Source organism: Ammospiza nelsoni, chromosome 3 (genome assembly GCF_027579445.1).
Source record: "Ammospiza nelsoni isolate bAmmNel1 chromosome 3, bAmmNel1.pri, whole genome shotgun sequence".
Lineage (NCBI taxonomy): Eukaryota > Metazoa > Chordata > Aves > Passeriformes > Passerellidae > Ammospiza > Ammospiza nelsoni.
Genome location: NC_080635.1, coordinates 65,534,725 through 65,553,860, shown reverse-complemented (window position 1 = coordinate 65,553,860; position 19,136 = coordinate 65,534,725). Strand labels below are relative to the sequence as shown.

The window sequence follows — 19,136 nt, the reverse complement described above, 5'->3', positions numbered from 1 at the left end:
CTTCTTTAACATTTTGGCTAAAGTGAATGGAGAAAAGACTACGTTTTGTCCCTGTTCTACCCATGGTTCCAATTTAGTAATGACATTTTGCCATACTATTCTTCCAGCCTCAACTTTCAGCTTAGGGCACTTTCCAAGCTGGATGTGGTCTTACATTGTTTACAACTTGTAGAGGGTGAACACTTTGAAAGGAAATTACTTTCTCCAGCTCATAGGGGTCACAACTTTAAATACAATACACTGACAAAACATGTGTCTTCCATATATTAATCTAAACCTTATAAATTTTAATAAAAGTTATTGTGGTAAGCAGAATAAACACAGTCCCATAAGATATATGCCAGCAATTGAAATAAAGTTGCATCTTAGGACTTAATTTTGTCTTTTAAATAAAATCATTGCAAGGCAACAGTTTTCGAATTAAGGTAGAGTCCTCTTGGTCATGAATGGAGAGCTGATTAGTTGTGAGAACTTTCCTCCTGATTTCCCCCTTGCCTGGATTTCAATGCACACAGAAAAAAAAAAAATAATAAGACAAGAAGAAAAGAGATAAGCTCCCAGTCGTTTTCCGGGAAATCAGAGAAGCAGATGTTCCGCGCCTCCCTCAAGCCCGCCAGGATCCTCCCCCGCCCTGGCCTCGCCCCCTGCTCGGCCCTGCCCTCTGCTCGGCCCCGCCCCCCGGCCAGTTGGCGGTTGCTGGCGGCCGTTGCCGGCGCGCGCCGGGCGGGGGCGCTGCGGCGGGGGCGGCGCGGGGCGGGCGCGCGCGGAGGCCGCTCTGGCCGGCGCTCGGTGCCCGCCGTGCCCGCGGAGGGAGGGCCCTCGCCCGGCGAGCGGCCAATCCGGGCGGGCGCTGGCGGCGAGCAGGGGCAGAATGGGCTGTAGTTGAGCGAAATAGGGAAAGCGGCGAACAGTGTGGAGCGTTCCCGGTGTAAATAAAAGGGGGGGGCGAAAAAAAAAAAAAAAAAAAAAAGTTTGTGGAAGTCGCCGCCCTGCAGCCTCGCTCGGGCAGCGGCGCGGGGGCTTGTGCGGTGCGGGAGCCCGGCACGGAGGACTTTGGTGCGCGGCGTTAACACGCTCTGCCTATTGTTTGTGTTTTTTTCCAAAATATGGCAAAGGTTCAGGTGAACAATGTAGTGGTGTTGGATAATCCTTCTCCTTTCTACAATCCTTTCCAGTTCGAAATCACATTCGAGTGCATAGAGGACCTGTCTGAAGGTGAGTAGAATTTTTCTCCCCGATACGGATTTTGCAACCCGGGGCTCCGAGCTCGGGGCATTTAAGGCTTAAACTTTGCACAGGCCTGCGCCTACAATTTCACAGTCTCTCCACCTCGGCCGCATCGCCGTGCCGAGCCGAGGGGATGTGCCGGCCGGGCGAGGGGACGTGCCGCTCCCGCCGAGCCCGGCGCCGGGGAAAGTTGGCGGTGTCCGCCCGCTCTGGGCGCCGAGCCGGGCCCGCCGCCTCTCCCCGCCATCGGCGAGACGGCGAGCTGCCTCAAGTTGCGAGGAACTTGTTAGAGTGGAGGTAGCCATGTTGCCAGCTTTGTGTGTGCGTGGGGGGAGCGAGCGGGAGACAGGAGGGTTGAACCGGGCTCGGCGGCCGCGCATCCCCGCGGGCACACGGGATGCTGCGTGTTTAGCCCCGGCCGTATTCGGAGCGCGGAAAACGCTCCGCGGGGATGCGTTTCGATGGCCTCGTGCTCCATTTTAATACTGGAAAAAAAAAAAAAAAAAAAAAAAAAGGAAAAAATTCACGGTGGGAGGCAGGGGCGGCTGACTGGCTGGCCCCGCATGCCGGCAGCAGGCAGCCGCGGTAGGTGCGCGGGGGTCGGGGGCACGGCTCGGAGGGGAGCGCTGGCTGCGGGAGCCCCCGCCGCGGGGGAGGGGGCCGCCCGCCTGCCACTATTTTTGGAAGTCACTCGAAAGTTACCGGCGGCCGCCAGCGGGTGGGGGACGGCCCCGGCCTTGCCGCCCCACGGGGACCCCCGTCCTGAGCCGGGGCCGCCGCCGCGCTCCCGCCTTCCCCCCGAGTCGGGCGGGCCGCGAGCCGCCCTCGCCCCGGCCGCGCTCCGCAGCGCCGCCCCCCGGGCGGCCGCGGGACGCGCCCCGAGAGGCCGCGCGTCGCCCCGCGGGCGGGAATTTCGAACGGCTCCGGGCGAGGGAGGGAGCGCGGGGCGCTCGTGCCCGCCGGCGGGCCGGGGAGCGGCCGCTGCCCCGAGAGCGGGAGGAGGCCGCTCGGCCGGGCTGCATGTGCGCGGGAGAGGACACTCACTGCCCGGGCGGCACTCGGCGGAGCCCAGCGCCCTCTGCTCGCCAGAGATCCCCGTGGGCGGAGGGGCGAGGGCAGGGCTGAGCAGAAGAGTGCTGTCCTGACTGAGGTGCCATGGCAGGCTCGCTATCGCTGCGGCTTAAGTCGCCTCACCCCGCCTGCCTCTGCAGCAGCGCGTACTCGTGCGTGCCGGCGGGATGGTGACAGCGCGGGAGGGAGGGAGGGACGGCCGCCGTGGCGGGAACTTCAGAGGAAGTCTCGCCTGAGCCAGGCTTTCCTCTAGGCCTCCTCAGCCTGTCTCCTGCCTTCCTGCAACTGACCGACACAGCGGCTGGAGCTGTGCTCCATGCCCCGCCACGTTGCTGGCTGGATCTCTCCGGGCAGCCTGCCCATCCGAGGGGCAGCACCGGACCCCCTCCGTGGCAGGTGGCAGTGCCCCTGGCAGGGGCTCTGTGCAATATGTTAGGCTTTTCCTTCATTTGTGCACAGCTGTATGTGATGTGCTCCTCACACTCAGGACTTAGGTTAAAGTTAACGCTCGACAGTCGTGATGAGAACAATTATAGATGGTCCAATACAGAATTCTCAGCTCCTTTCCCCCGCCAACATGCAAGTTAAGACTATAGGATAAATTAGAGATGAGCGCTGCTATCTTTCACATTTCAAAATAAGATTTAATACAGCCATTGTATACTTGATAAAAAGTCAGTGCCTTAGCTTTCCTCTGCTAATACAACTGTTTATGATGCTGTTTTCAGCCTGTGCTCTGCAACACTGATCCTAAAATTAAATTCATGAACTTCAGCCCTCTTTCTTAAAGTGGTTTTTCTGTATCAACATACTTAAATGACATTTAAAAATTATTTTTAAAAAGTCTATGTTTAGTACTAAATACTATGAGTTGTTTAGAACAAGTTATATATTGTTCTCCTAGAATAATGGCACAGGATGGTGTAGTAGTCTTAAGAAGTTTAGCCTAAAAGTCCTCACTTCTTGTAAGTAGTAATTTGTCCTCAGATGAAGACAAGAAAGTCCCTTAATTATCCTGGGTGAGTACCCTGCAATACTGACAACAGCTAGTACTTCATGCTTAAAAGGTAACTAAAACCTCTGATACAGTACCTAGAAAACTGCTGTGTTGTACAGAGGAGTAAAATCCCTTCCCAAGCCCTGTTTTTTATGATAGTTAAACCTGCACTAATGGTAAACAAAATAAGCAAGAAGAATTCGCTAATGAGGAAAGAGTTGCAATCTTAAAGCAGTCAAGTTCTGTTTCAAGTGCTATTTTTTTTTCTATGCTTAAATTCCATTCCTGCATCCAGAAACCATGAGGCAGACCTTTGGATTTGCCGAGTGTACTAATCAAGTTAATGTAACAGCTTACAGGTTTGTGCTTTTGTAAAGGTAATCAGGGCATTGTTCACAGGGGGAAAAGAAGAAACACACCATGTAAGTTTTTAAGGTACAGTTCTGAAACACAGCTTAATTAAGAAGTGTTAGTTATAGATTTTTGTAATGGTGGTCTCTTTTTTTCCCCTTTTGTTTCAATAACCCCAAAATCTGTCTTACAAGATTAGTTTCAGATGTGTGAATAATACTGTTTTTTGAATTAAAAAGGGAAGGTGAAAAGCTGACCCAGGAAGAGCTAATTTGGGTTAATTTGCAGTTTCAACTTTGAAACATCTGTGGGGAAGAGGCTGAGTTAGAAAACACTGATTTGTAATAAATGTTGGTTTAGTGCATGCCTTTAAGAAGCAAAATGCTACACTGATTTTTAATTTTTTTTTTTTGGTCTATAATTAAATTTGAAGATGTAAATAAGATCCAGTCATCACTGTCTTTAAGAATATGGTCTAGTCGTGCTGTCACCATTTTATGTACTTTTATGTACTTCCCAGGTAACACAAGTGACATATGAAGGAAGGAGGGCATACAATTAGTGTGCCTGGAGCTTGCCCAGTGGGTTTCTTACTCAATTAACTACTTTCCATGATCTGTGTAATTTAAGCTGTGAGGTGTGTATGTGCAAGGTGGGAATTTTGGTTTTGGGAGGTTAGTCAGTATTCAAGGATGTGATGATTTACAGGCATCATCCCTCTGCTGCAGCCATTCTGACAGACTTTGAGAAGATGCTCAACACAGCTCCCAGTTAGTAAAAGGGTCCTGCTCTCTGTATGAACTTTGAAAATTAACCTCACTGTGAAAATAGAGGGGTTCCTGTGGTACATCTGACTAGAGAGAGAAAGTGGGAGGATCTGTTTCATGAAGGTCAGGCATCAGTAAATTTTTCTGATGAAGACAGGTCCTTGTTATTTTAGGCTTGTTGCCAAGAAGTAATTTTAGGCTATGCAAAATTGTAGATGGGCAAGAGCAGAATATCCCCTAACTGTGATGACAAATAATGTTTGTTTTTTTTTTTTTTCTTCTTTTTTATGCAGATTTGGAATGGAAAATAATTTATGTGGGTTCAGCTGAAAGTGAAGAGTATGATCAGGTATTAGACTCTGTTTTAGTTGGACCTGTTCCTGCAGGCAGACACATGTTTGTATTTCAGGTAAGTTTGATTTAACCCTTTCTAAAAATTGTGCTAATTTGATTGGGGATAACTGTATCAAACTAAAAGGCACTTGAAAAATAATGGTGAAAAAATGTTGCAGTGAGCCCCTCAGCTATGATATACCTTCCTTTAAAGTCTGTTCTTGAGCTTGTACTTCTTGCCTCTGATATTGCTTGGTTATATTTTTATTTGTGGTATCAATAGTAACTGATAAAAGAACAGTTCCCATAGCTACTGATAATTTAGTTCTGGTTCATAATCAGCAGTGCCAGGTGCCTGGTTTACACCTCTTCTGCTGCTGGTAGCAGTTTCAGACAATCAGGAGCACTAGGTTAATGTACACAACACCTTCAGAGGATCAGACCAACAAAATAATTGAAAAACTCAGCTGGAATAATCAAGATGTTTGTTTCTGTTTGGCAGAACACATGGTCAACTGTGATGTTTGGCTAAGCACGCTAAATCATAACAAAATACAGTGATTTCTAAAATAAAGATAGAAATTCACTGGTAAATGGGAGGTATACAAGTGTGTAGGTCAAGACTGCAAAAAAAATAACCTAGAACATGTGACAGTCTATAAAATACTGCTGTTAATGCCAAAAGTTTATAAGGAATAACGAAAGAAAAGAAAATAGGGAAAGAGCAACACTAAGATGACTTAGTGGCCTAGACTTGTTTCTGTTTTAATTCAGTGAGAAGCAGGGGGAAAAACCTCAAGTGGACTTGCCTGAATTCTTACAGAAGCTTTCTTTTGTTTGGGATAACTTCTTTTGTGGTGGTGGGGTGTTTTTGTTAGTCTATTTATTCAAAACTGTAATTTTTATTAAAACTCATTTTCTCTATGAAGTACTATATTTTTTGTAAACTGACAGCAAAATCCATTGGATAAAAAATCAGATAGAAACTGAGTACATATTATTGTATAAGAACTCTGCTATTTTCCCAAATAGTCTACATTCACTTAACTAATGGCAAACGCATGCTGAAGTATGAGCATTAAAGAACAGTGAAGTGCTGGCTCCCTTATTTCTCATGGCTGCTGTAACTGGTTTAAAATAATACCAACATTTGTGAAGCAATCCTGATTAATCCTGTAAGTTGCAGGAAGGGTAGTTTATTTGGCATTTTGAGGGTGTTTGTTGATTCTGGGCCTTTTTGTTTTGGTTTTTTCCTTAAAGAACAGGCTTAAGGAATAGGATTAGACTGGGTGTTGCAGCATTTATTAACCACCCAAATCAGTGTTGAAACATTTCTGTTTGGTTTTGGAGCCAGGCCTAATTTTTCCACACTACAAATAAAGCAGATGTGTAACAAATGCATCATTTATTAACAGTTTTTCCATTATCAAGCCATTATAGCTTATGGCATTAATTGGTCCGAAATAGGTGATCCTCTATTGCTCTCAGAGGGGCTACCTTGTGTTTGTATGGTGGAAAATCAGCTGGCATTTACATTTCTAATTTGAAGATGCACTGTTCTCAATCAAAGGTCCAAAGATTCCTTGTTGATGGTGATAGGAAAGGAGCAAGAAGCAGGTGCCTAAAAAAGGCACATTTTGGCTGTATGATTAGGCAGGTCTCAAATTAAATTTACTGGTCTTGCAGTTTCTGTAGAATGGACTCAGTAATTGTATTGTGGTTATAAATGACACTACAGCTAAATCAGGAGATGTGTAGAGATTTTGCTTAGATTGGAGTAGGTCCTGCTTTGAGAGATTCCATCTGTTAAAATATACTTTTTATTTCTTACGGAAGTACAGTTGGGTCTGAGTATATTACACTTCAAAGGCTCTGGATTTCAGGTGAGGGTAGGACTCAGCACATGTGTACACAGGAAACCACCAAAACCCAAAGTGCTGCAAGCCTTTGCTGATGACTGAAGCAATTTTATTAACCAAGCTGAAGCAGCCTGGGATACGGAGAAAACAAGGGAAGGCAAGAACAGGGCAAAGCACAGAACTGCAGGAGGCATGTGACACAAAGAAAAGAGATTGTGTTCATGGGGAATAGCATAAGGAAAGGACCTTTGCAGAGGAGTATAAAATTTTCAGATAATCTGTTGTAGATTCTTCTAGATAGGAAAATGGCTGAAATAGCAACTAAAATGGAGTACCACATAGATACATTACTAAGGATGACAGAAATACCTTAGATGAAAAAATGATGTGAAAAGTTGGGAATTGAGCTTTACAGAAAGATGGACAATTAATGTGCTTTTCAGACTTGGAAAAGCAGCTTTTTGTTTAAACCCCCAAAACATTACCTTTAAAAGGGTTTCAATAGTAAAGGCCCACAGTTTGGCCTGTTTGTTTCTAAATCCCAAGATACACACAATGAAACCTGATTCCTTCTCAATTCTCTTGGGAATTTGTAATAAAATCACAGAAACTTTTTTGAGCATATAAGCACATAAATAATTTACTATCCTTAAGTGCACATATAACCTTTGCTACCTACTCTGAAGCAATAGCTATGAGAATAAATATCATGTGGAAAAGCAAGATTCAAGGCAACATGTGGGCTGATTTCATCAAATTCTTGGGTAATTTATAGCATAATTATGGCATATTAAGACAGTGATTTTTATGCAAAAATTAATCTACTGTCTCTGCCCACCAAAATATCTGTTTGCAGGTAATCTGCTTATTTATCAATTGGTCGTACCAAGCTCTTTTTTTCTGCCATCTGTGTATGATGTTTGGTTCCTGAGTAATTAAGGAGTTTGACAAAACCAGGAAGTTGAAAATCTGAAAAAACTTGTTTTAAACAGTCTTCAGTGTCTTTTTCATGCAGCAAAACGATGCTTGAGAGATTAGTAGAATTAGAACAGAGTATTTCCTTGGGTTCAGAACTGTGTCATAGGATATTACAAGACAGAAAATGACAGAGGGAACCTGGAAGACTAATATCCTACATCAGAATGGAAGTTAAGTTTAATGGGGAGTTAAACAGAATATGGTTCTTCTGTTGCCCATTACTGTGGAATTTAAAGTGATCAGATAGCTCAGAGCACTGTTAAAACAAGACTACTGAGTTAAAGTAATGAGTAAACTGTATTGGCAGTTCTTGTGATTTCCTCAAGCTTCTGCATTTTTTCTGTTTCTTGGCCATCTTTTCCATTCCCCTATGCTAGTTGTAAAGCCATTCAGTCATTTTCTATTTCCTTCAGGGCTGGAGGAAGAGGAGTTGTACCTGATTCCCTGGTTTCTTCTCCTCCCTTGGGTGTATTTCTACCCGAGAGGTCTGACTCATCTAATTCTTGTGCAAAGTGCCTACAGCTTCTCACAAAAAGCTAGACTGGTTTGAAGGCTTAAAATTGAAGTGGCAAAGATTAGATGCCAATGCTGCATGAGCAGCAGCTCCCAAATCTCACCATGCTGAAGCATATAAATACTATAGAAAAGTAGGAATGAGAGGGACAACAGGCATTAATTCCATTCATCCTCTGTCATTAGGCAAGGTTTGTTACACCCAAACCATCTGAACACACGTTACTAATACCAGCTTGTTCTCACATGGGTGTTTACTGTTGACTTCAGATCTTCATGTGGAATTGTAAATATGAAGCTGTTGTACTGTGCCTGTATTGCTGTTACTTTAAATCCTGCCGCAGAATCAGGCATCACATTTTATCAAGAGATGTGGCAGTTAGGAGGCATTTTAAGGGACTGATGTGAGCCACATTTTATGAGGCAAATTTTATTGATAAGTAACTGCAGAGCCATGGTAAGTAAGGACACTGAGGAAGATTGTATCAGTTGCATAGTAATTAGGTTTGCATACTGGTAGAAAGTGTTCAGGTGTCTTGAAGAGATGATGCAGTTAACTGCATAAATTTTAATGAATATGGGTATTAGGAATGAAGTCAGATTCCTTTCCTAGAAATCTGTGGAACAGCTCAAACCTTACCATAGCCCATCCCTTTTCTTGCTGAACTATAATTTGCAGTCTGTAGTTTTAAGGATATAGTCTTCTTAAGAGCACACATACAGACCAGTTCAACCTTGAGGGTGTATGAGAAAATCTTGCTCTAATCAATTATCAAGATGGGCTGGAGAACTGTGGCACTGTAGAACTGGAGTGATGTTGGTAGCCCTGTGTGAACAGTGGTTCAGCTGATCATATATTTAAAAGGAGTTTTGGATCAAACTTGGCCATTTGCCCATGAGAAATGTCAGCAAACAATTTTACTGTATTCCAATTCTGTCGTTGGAGGATGGTGTTCTAAATCTAGAGTTGATGTTGTGAAAGCAGTATATTTTCTGGTTAACTTGAACAATTTTAAATATAGTCACTACTTAGCTGCTGAAACACACTACTTGAGAGTCCCCTGCTAGGTAGGCATGTGCTATCAATTTTAATTTATCTTTCCCTTTCACATTCAGGCTGATGCACCTAACCCAGGGCTTATTCCAGATGCAGATGCAGTAGGTGTAACAGTTGTGCTAATTACATGCACTTACCGAGGTCAAGAATTTATTAGAGTCGGCTACTATGTAAACAATGAATACACTGAAACAGAACTGAGAGAGAATCCACCAGTAAAGCCAGATTTTTCTAAGGTAAGGCATGTTTTGTTTTAGTCATGTGTCAGAGGTATGCTTATAGAAAAAGGTGTTTAAGAAACAGACCTAAGCCCCAAGTGGTTTCATTAAATGCATGGAATGAGGCATCAAATAATGGAAAATACTTGGGGGGACAGACTACAAGTGCCATGTAGTTGTCATAAATTTAGTGAATACTGAGAGACTATCAAAAATTTCCACCATCCTGAAGACTTGGCTGTACTTTCACACTGACTGTGAAATAAACCATTGGATTTATTCCCACCTGCACTGCTGTTTATAAAATGGCTGTGTTCTTCAGAAAAACATGTTTTTCTAAGCCCATCAACCATCATAATGTTTTTTCTAAGTCCAGCAACCTGGAACTAAGTTGTAGATATTTATTTACTACAGTTGTTACTCAGCTGTCAGAGCTACAGTTTCTGCAAAACTGTAACAAACAAACTGAGGAACAAAATAAGTGTAAAATGAGAGAACATGGGTAGCCTGGTTGGATCATTATCTGATAAATGTCTAATTTTACAAAGGAAATGTACAGATAAAGTTATAAAAGCATATATCCTTCATGGTAATAATTAAACCAGGACTAGAATTAAAAGATGAAATGAAATAGTATGTTTTTCTATGTTTAACTATATTTTCAGTGATCAGGTACTAAAAAAAATTACTGAAAATTACAGTAAAGTTTGAGGATTCTTAAACTTGATATATGTTCCTTTCTTCTTTATTTCTTTCACTTAAAACATAACTTATTTGTTATGTTGGTTGCCAATGCCAAAATGGTGACTCCCTTTAAATGCTTGAATTTAGAATGCCTACAAGTACTTATCTTCATTCTCTGTGTATATAAAAAGCTAGCTTTGCTGCTATGGAAGAGAACAGCACAAGCTATCATATGTTTGTATAGAGTACTTAATGTGACTTGGGGAAAAAAATGGAAGTGTACAAGTAGAAGGTTATTAAAGTGATTGATTAATTATTAGGCAATAAGCTCTACCAGCTTCTAAAAAATAAGTAGTCTTTTTAGTTAGTGTAAAGGGTCAGGAAATACTTAATGAGAGTATACTTTCTTGGAGAATAAAATGGACAAAGCAAACCTTTCCTGTCATCAGTCTGAAATACCATAGTGAGTGTCCATTGGCTCTAAGTTGCCATCCTCCAGGTAACAATATATACTCTTTCACCCCTTTTCAAAATAAGGAAAAAAATCAGCTTTTTTTTTTTTTTTTTTTTTTTTTTTTTTTTTTTTGCTGGATACATAAACAAATTCCACATGTTTTCAAAAGAAAATGAAGGCCAGCCATGAGAATAAGATAAATGACTAATCACGTCCACTGCCACAGTGTTAGTATTTTCCAAATATAAATGTTTTTATTTTAAAACTTTAGTTGATAAATCCTCTTAGTGAAATCAGTCTGAAGTTTGGTAGTTTAAGGATAAGGTTGTACTTTTAAATGAAGATGAGAAGTTGATGGAATTGATAGGTATTGCAAATACCATAAAGTTGATGCAAAATTTGATCAAGTACTGTGGTTTGCAAAATCCTTGTGGGGGTACAAGTTATTTGCTTTACTAAAAGCTGGATAAAATAATAAACACTTGCAGTTTACTTGTGGATCTCTTTCACAGCCTTGACCTTGCAGAACAGTTAAAACACTCTTGAGAAAGTGGTTATTTTGCTGAGGAGAATATTAGGGAAAATAATAAGTGGTGTACTGTAAGCACATTTCTGATCCATAGGTAGTAGCTATAGATTCACATTGATGTGAATTCCCTTTTTAAACAAACTGTTAAGCAAACAAGGCTATAGGGACTAAAAGGAAGAAAATCTATATGCATATGAACTCCAGTTTTAGATGTGCACATTACAATCCATATATTTTCTTCTTTCCCAGCTTCAAAGGAATATTTTGGCATCTAATCCCAGAGTCACAAGATTCCACATTAATTGGGAGGACAACACTGAAAAACTGGAAGATGCAGAGAGCAGTAACCCAAATCTACAGTCCTTGCTTTCCACAGATGCATTACCTTCAGCATCAAAGGGGTGGTCAACATCAGAAAATTCACTAAATGTTATGTTAGAATCTCATATGGACTGCATGTGACTAACCACCATCCTTTTGGTACTGTATATGTGTTAAACTGTAAAAACAACCAGAACTATCCCTCAAATTCCATAAGTACATAGTTGAAGCAATGTGAAGAACTTGTTTTAAAACATCCTGTAGAAAGTTTATAAAAAAAAAAAAAAACAGAAAAAACCCAACAAACAAACAGTATTTGAGCAGATTGTGAAATATAAATACAACTATTTTTAAGTAATTGCCTTTTTTTTCTAATGTGTTATTCTATGTGGTCTAAACCAAACCTGATTAAAGTATATGTATTCTCTCCCCTCCCCCCTTACTTTGTAAGCACTATTAAAAGCTAAAAAAAATTTAAAAGTTAAAACATTCAGGCAAAATGAAGGAATAGTGCCATGTCCTCGTCTCTGCTATCCAGATTGCCAAATATAAAGTGCCCTTTAATAGCATCTTAAGAACAAAATTGTCATTAGATGAAGTGCAAAGAAAGTAACTATCTCTTAATAACAAAGTCCAAAAATGTCCTTTTGCTCTGAAAGCAGACAGCACAGTATAATTTTAGGTGCAAGCTACTTTTCCTTTCAAGACACATACTTGTTACTTAATGCCTGCAATTTGCAATTTACCATCTGCTATCTTGGATTTTAGGATTTTTTTTTTTTTAATCTCTTGCTGCTGCTGTTTAGTCAAACTGTGGTTTTGTTCAGGACAGTGTTTCATGTGAATTGGGGTGGGTACCTCAGGACAGAGCCCTTTTTCAGGAACCCTAATAGCATACACAGGTGGTTGAAAGGATGCAAGCAATTACTGGAAGATTCTAAGCCTCAAAAGAAATAGTGTGAATATCCCAAATATGTTCTTCTGTAAGATTATTATGGATTACTACTGGTTAGTGTGTTTGTTTTCAGGCATGCTTTATTGTAGTCTTTTTCAGTAGTAGTAAGGAGTTTGGGTGTTTTCTTTCATTTTTTTTGAAACACATGGAATTTTAAACTTCTCTGTTTTCTCTCTAGCCTTTAAGGCAATCCCATTTACTGGTATGAACCCTGTTGTGGCAGGCACGAGACACTCAAGAATACATTACTTTGCCTTGAAGCTTTTGCAGTGAGACATCCCTATTACCTGAGGCATCCTTGAAGATGAAAGGAACTAAGCAGTAACCTGTCAAGACTTAAACCATTATTATGACACTTAAGAATTTAGTTATTCCTTCCAATCCTCATTAGCCTTATTTATATTTACTGTGCCTGTATGTGCATTTAAATTGTAATCTGTCATGCCAGGTTAGAGGAATATAGTTCTATTTACTAGTCACTGCTCAAATTATGAACCTTTGTAGGTTCTGGGCCCTTCAAAAAAAGACAGATTTCATGATGATTGACAGTGTATTAAATTAAATACAGAATGCTTGCTGTTCTCTTTCTGCATTCTCTAATGGGATGAAGATGTCCCAGACAGAGCTTCTGTCTTCCCACATCATTAGTGAAATTGTCTGCATTTCAAATGTGTGGTTTTGAAACTGGAAAGGAGTGACCTGATCTGAATGTTTTTCGTGTATGGAAACTCAGCAGTACGCATCTAGGGTGGATGAATGAATTAATGAAATCCATTAATCTTTGGAGGCCTAGTTCTAATATGTGCTCTTAACAATATCTAATTGTTTAAAGTGATAACCAAAAATCTAAAAATATTAACACTCATTGGTAGGACTTAACACAACTGGTTCTGTGAACTAGCATTTACTTCACTTGAGGGCTGAAATTCCATGAACTTTATCTTTGATTTTCAATTATAGTGCAAGTTTTAGGCCTGCAGTGACATTTTGAGATTTCTCATGCACTTTATGTTCTATTTATAAATCTATTTAGGATAGCTCATAAATGTAAGCATGTAAATAACTTAGTTATCTGCTGAAGGATTGACAGGCTTGTGAAGTCTGCCTGAAATTAAGGCTACTGTAGTAGTATCTCAAGCTCTTGCCTTTATTGAATATTCCAATGAAAATGTGATTCAAGTACAAGCTGTAACCAGAGCCCATCCCACTGCTAGCATGAAGGCTTTTTAGAAGCATATGCCACAAAGCGATGGAAGCAAACCATTATTGCTGCTCTTGCCAAACCAACTACAAAATTTAGGCAGCAAAGTGATGCCACCCAGCAAACCAATTAATTTAGAGAAATGGAAAAGTGAAGCTCTGTTGTCAGTCTAAAAAGTTTGAGAAGTCATCTGTGCATGAGAACTTGTGTGCAATAAACTTCAGGCTTGACTGTGGTAGGATGCTGCAGTAAAGTTTGCACCACCTTACCTGATACACTCATGTGGCTTGGATAGCACTGACCTACCAATAGCAGGAAAAATAATGCTGTGCTTGGTGAAAATTGGTAACAAACAACCCTACCTCATGAACTTTGCAAGATAAACGGCATTTCTGTGGTTTCTGAGAGGCTGGGTCCCTCAGGTCTTCGCAACTATGGCAGATCAGAGCAATCCATACACCCTGCCGTCTGAGTATCGCATTTCCTGACAAAATCATGTTCCAGAGACAAAGAATTTGAGGAACCAACTTCCAGTCCCCCAGAGACTTCAGGCAGTATCACAGCACAAACTTACTGGTATTAAAAGATAGAATGCATGTAGGGCATCTGTAAAGACTTGTCCCTGATCTCTGAACATTTTAAAACAGCAGGTCTGTGCACAGCCAACCAGTGCTGACATCACAGCATTACAATTTCAAGGTTGAAGATGTTTTCACTTTGCCACAAACTTTTACTTGAAGAGGCCACCAAGATGCAAAGCAGTGCTACAGATTCTGCTGACAGGACTGGTGATGTATCTCACTGTGTTTGCATCTGAGGCAGGCAGACCATTATGCGACTGTCATTCGTTATTAATGTACAAAGAAGTAAATGGATCAGACAAGGTAACATGGATGAAAAATGTGTGTGGTTTTCATATCTAGCTTGGAAAAAAGTTCTCCTTCAGCTTATAGTCACTGATTTATTCAGGCATCACCTTCAATCTGAATTACTATGACACTTCAATTTGAAGGAGGCAAAATGGTTCTTCCAGCTCCATCAAAATAAAGACTAGTGAAATTTCATCTTTCCAGTAGCTTTACAAAGCTCCACTGAAAAAGCCAACCCTACCTACCAATCTTCAACAATGAAGCAACTTGGAGCTTTACTACAATAACTACAGTTTATGGCTTACCAGACACACTGTATTCGTGAGATGGGAGTGACAAAGTCACAAAGAACTCTGGTGATCTGACAGTCCATTTTTTTTTTTGCAGTGCCTCAGCTGCTGGTTTTCTGGAAGTCAGCTCAGATTGAAAGGTAGCCACTTGTAGCTAGATTGATTGTCTACTGACATCTAAAAATGTTGGTAGGAAGGAAAAGGGAAAAACCTCGAATGTGCTATACACGTATACTCCTGGTAAATCCTCATTTATCAGGGACAGAAAAGGGCAAAGTTAGATCTTCTGGCCTCTGTCTGGACAGCTGCAGATCCTTCATGTACCTAACTACCCTATTCCTTATGCATCTGCAAGAGTACAGATGATGTAATTTACTTTGAGAGCCACAGAAGTTTGGTCAGGAGATGATGGGTTAATTGTTGCTGTGATTGCTGGCTGGGGGGGCCCTGCTAAGTGCCAGCCAGGAAGATGCAGCAAAACTGACAACTGCGTGTAAGGGCTGGCAGTGTGTGTGGAACTCTTCTTCCTAGGCACTCCCATTTCTGTTTCCAGTTACGCTTCTGCTTCTTAAAAGTTGGTTTTGTACTGTGTGATATGAGAGCAATGCTGGAGAAGATAGATGGAGAGCTTTTTCCTTTAATTTTTGGTCTGGGCAAAAGTGATATAAGGAAGAGCCAGCTGGAAGCTCTAGGAAGCCTTTCTTAAAGGCAAACCAAAGGCTTCTACATGGAACTTAGGGGGTCATTGCAGGGGGGGGTGGAGGGAGGATACATTTAAACATTTCCAGCTTTAGGTAATGCAGTTTTGGAGGCATGGCTGAGTACTCACTGTCCATGGCCTAAGGGGTAGGACTGCAGACAAGAGAAAGTCAGAGGAAAGAGGCATGTGTGCTACACCAGATGCAAGAGACAACAGCTGCATGTTACCTGCAGTGTTAAGGTGTTAAGAACTGGCTGAACTGAACTGGCAGAAACTTTTACAGAGTTCTGTGGTCTGCCTCCAAAACTGCCTTGACCCCATGAGATAACGAGGCCAACCTTTCAAAATAAAGGTATCCTCCAGTTTGTCCTTTCTCACTAGAAGGGTGGGGCAGAAACAAACAGGAAAGAAGGACTGGCTTCACAGTATGATACAGGAAAGGATGAAGATATGTTTTTCATCCAAAAATCAACTGCTTGAAATGCCTGCTATTTCAACAGCAGGATGAAAAAGTCTAATGAAGGCTGGCCTGGAGATGTTACAAGTGTGTAAGACCTGAAACCTTCAACGAACATGACAAGAAATGTTCCTGCAGTTTTTCCCATCCAAACCAACTATGGGCCTTCAGATATATAGCTGTTTGAAAAAAACCAAAATTTTTGAAGTTTGGTATCTCTTGGGCTAAATATCTCTGTCGTGCAGGTAGACAAGGTAAGCTCTCTCAGGACAAAGCCATTTTGGAACAGCATTACTGAGAAGAAATTAAGGGAACTAAAAAAGTGGAACATTGTTATAGATGGGGCATGTATGACAATATTTGATCACAGCTTCAAATTTCTTTTCCTCAACAAGTTTAGTAGACTTCCTGTAGAGCTAAGGGCTTTCCAACTTGAGGCCCAGATGTTGAAGGAACAGCCAGTGAAGCCATCCTCAAGAAAATATTTTCAGGTTACACACTGATCGAGTTCATGTACAATTATAAGTATTCAGGAAAACAATCCCATGGTAGAAGTGATGATCAGAGAAAAGTGACGACCTAAAGGCTGCATCTGTATTAATAACTTTATCAGGGACAGGGTATGAATCCATGGTGAAAAATGGTTTCCTGGCACTACTTTGGTTTATGTCAACTAGGGAAGGCACAGGAACAGTTGGAGATCTACACAGAGGGAAAAGTATCTCCAGTTTCAGAGTCTTGCATACCTCAGGATACTGACACCATGTGTACTCTATTTATAACCACAGCTGGACGGCTCATGTCAGTGGCTTTGGATTGGTTTCTAATGGATCAGAAGAGAGACAGCTGTTAGCACCTGAAGCCTGCCCAGCAGGGGAAAGCTTACCATGGAAGAAGAAAAGGGGTGGTTTCCCTCAAGTCAGTTCTCTTCAATGAAAAGGAAGGAAATCAGTAGCAAACTGCTGTTGCCATGATATGGACAGTGTTAGACATGACAAAATACCAGCAAAAGGAAGTATTTGCAAGGCTCTGCAGAGGCTCTAGAGGAGAGGCTATAAGGGTACATGTCACACAGCTCAGAAAGGCATGTTATACAGAGCTGGAGAGCTGGAGAAACAGCTGATAGTCTCCCAGATTTTTAGGCAAGCTGTTCTAAATACAGTTCACAAAATTCTTTAAGCAATCAATCTGCGGAGGGATGCAACACCAAACAAAATTTTCAAGAAGTGTGAACAGTCAAATATGCAGCAGAATGACTAACAAGCAGCAGAATGACTTTGAGTCCTGGATGTCCATGAGCTCCAGATCTGCCAGCTGCTGCATGTGTTGGTTCCTGTTGCACACCATTTGATCACTGCAAATCTCAAGCTCCAGAGGTAAATGAAATGTTTTCTTACTAGTGATTATCTCATCCAAATAAACATAAGCGGCAGTGTGCCTCTGGGGCCTGCAAAACAGTTTATTTAACTCAGTAGTAAGGTGAGAACTCCCAGAGAGATCTTGCTAAGCCTCTCTAAGTCTCTATCTTTATGGAAAACTGTGTATCAATTTCTAAAAATAAAAGGTAGCTGAGTGACTCCCTGTGATTCTCAGATGAGACACAAGTCAGGGAGAATGAACCCGGCCAGTAAAAAAACCCAGTGTAGACAGAATGAAACAGTGGGACAGATGGTTCCCCCATCTTTCATTTACAGATCACAAAGTCCTACAGTGGTCAAATAAATTTTTACCATGGAGTTGTTGCATGTGGGCTGGTCTGCCTGCAACTGTCATTAAAGAGATGTGGGAGGAACAAACCCCGGTTCCTCATATAAGTCCTAAACTTGTAGAAAATTTGCAACAGAAAATTTCTGCTAAGTGTTTGAAAGAAAGGCAACTTTAATAAATAAGTAAGCTAAGAAACTTACTCACTGAGTGGAGGTAAAGTTCAGTTTTTTTCAAAACCGAGAACAAGTTATCTGTCACTTCTAAGGGCTGTTTGCAGCAAGTGGGCAACCTGAGCCTGTGGGTGAGATAGAAAGATGAAGGTCTTCCAAACCTTCAGCAAGAAAGCAGGGTTTTCTCCTGGGTTGTACTTTCTGAATCAGGTAAAACAGCAGAGACTTTGTTTAGAAAGTGGAGGGGAAGGCAGGAACCTGATTGAAAAAGCAGAGGCCCAAGAGCAAATTAAGCTGCAGGAGTTAGGTCACTCTATTCTGAAATTCTACAAGCCAATTCCAGTCACGTTGGTATGGGTTAATGGACTGCAGCAGGCACATGATACTGCAGGGGCACAAAGTGTCATAGTGGATCTCAGAGCACGTGATGCCCAAGGTATAGCAGGGAAGAAAGAGAATTTTGGCACAAGGAGAACGTTAATGACCTAATATGCTGTCCTGGTACAAATAAATACTTGTACAGAAAACCAAGTAAAACTGGTATGACACAGTTTGGGACACAGAATTCTAATTCAATGCTTAAATAACTTGATAGCTTGTGTCCAGTAAACCAGTACCAGATGGGCACAAGGTGTCAGTGTACACAGACTCTTACTAAAGGCTGGTGAGGTACCGGCAGTTTTCTCTAAAAGAGGGACCCAGCTTTTAGGAGTTAATTAGGGTTTACCCACTCTCAGGTGTGTCTTTTGGCCATGTGGACTGCAATCCCAGAACCAGCAATTAAATGCAATTCAGACTGCTTTTTATATACAGCAAAGAACTAGCTGAAAGTGAAACTTAGATATTTAATATTCATACACTGGAGGAAAGAATGTGCATTAGGGCTGTCCTCTCTGGGAAAGCAGAAACTGGTAATTCAAAGTGTTCAATTATGACAAGAAAGTAAAGCAGTTTAATAGTTCTCCAAACTAATCTGAAGCTTCTGCACAGAGAGCAAGTTTACAAAAGTCAATGTTAGGTGCAGCTAGCTACAAGCAGATTCATAAGACAGTCCTTGCACAGGAAAGACAAAGAAAATAGTAATTCAAACAACATCCAAACTCCTGGTCTAGAAATTAATACCTTAGTCCAGCAGTTCTAGCCATGGAAAGGTTCCCTGAAATTAAACTAGGTTAATAAGATGCCTTGCTAGGCACTCAAGTTTCACTTGTGATAATGGTCCTGAAGAATTCTAAATTACAAATCTGGTGCTGCTGTCAGATTTGGAAAAAGGGACAGAGAGAAGTTTTTTAAAAATAAGGAATATTTAAGTGAAAAAGGGATGATTTAAAGGCCCAAGACAATCCTCTAATGAGATGAAACTTTATCTCCACACATCGTTAGTGCACATATACCACAGTAAGCATATAAACTGCAATATTTGTCTTC

At 41.4% G+C, this 19,136-nt stretch overlaps 2 protein-coding genes across 3 annotated transcripts in view; one reads left to right on the top strand and one right to left on the bottom strand.

Moving 5' to 3' along the window:
• Nucleotides 1–19,136, bottom strand: part of MCM9 (minichromosome maintenance 9 homologous recombination repair factor) — a 47,010-nt gene that overhangs the window by 15,658 nt on the left and 12,216 nt on the right. The window contains exon 7 of one of the 2 annotated variants that reach the window (XM_059467843.1): nucleotides 17,636–17,833. The exons of the other annotated variant lie outside the window; for it this stretch is intronic. Coding sequence (XP_059323826.1) covers nucleotides 17,799–17,833 — 35 coding nt within the window. The 3' untranslated portion in view covers nucleotides 17,636–17,798. Of the gene's footprint in view, nucleotides 1–17,635; nucleotides 17,834–19,136 lie in introns of those variants that run through there. 2 annotated transcript variants of the gene reach the window in all.
• Nucleotides 874–11,717, top strand: ASF1A (anti-silencing function 1A histone chaperone). The gene is made up of 4 exons (XM_059467844.1): nucleotides 874–1,215; nucleotides 4,707–4,822; nucleotides 9,213–9,389; nucleotides 11,288–11,717. The coding sequence occupies exons 1-4, from the start codon at nucleotides 1,107–1,109 to the stop codon at nucleotides 11,498–11,500; spliced, it is 615 nt and encodes a 204-aa protein (XP_059323827.1). The 5' UTR covers nucleotides 874–1,106; the 3' UTR covers nucleotides 11,501–11,717.

What these genes read in the sequence shown, in the direction of transcription:
- ASF1A (XM_059467844.1), top strand. Translation starts at nt 1,107, where the DNA reads ATGGCAAAGGTTCAGGTGAACAATGTAGTGGTGTTGGATAATCCTTCT. An exon ending in CATAGAGGACCTGTCTGAAG is followed by an intron (nt 1,216 to 4,706) that starts GTGAGTAGAATT and finishes TTTTTTATGCAG; the next exon opens with ATTTGGAATGGAAAATAATT. An exon ending in TAAAGCCAGATTTTTCTAAG is followed by an intron (nt 9,390 to 11,287) that starts GTAAGGCATGTT and finishes CTTCTTTCCCAG; the next exon opens with CTTCAAAGGAATATTTTGGC.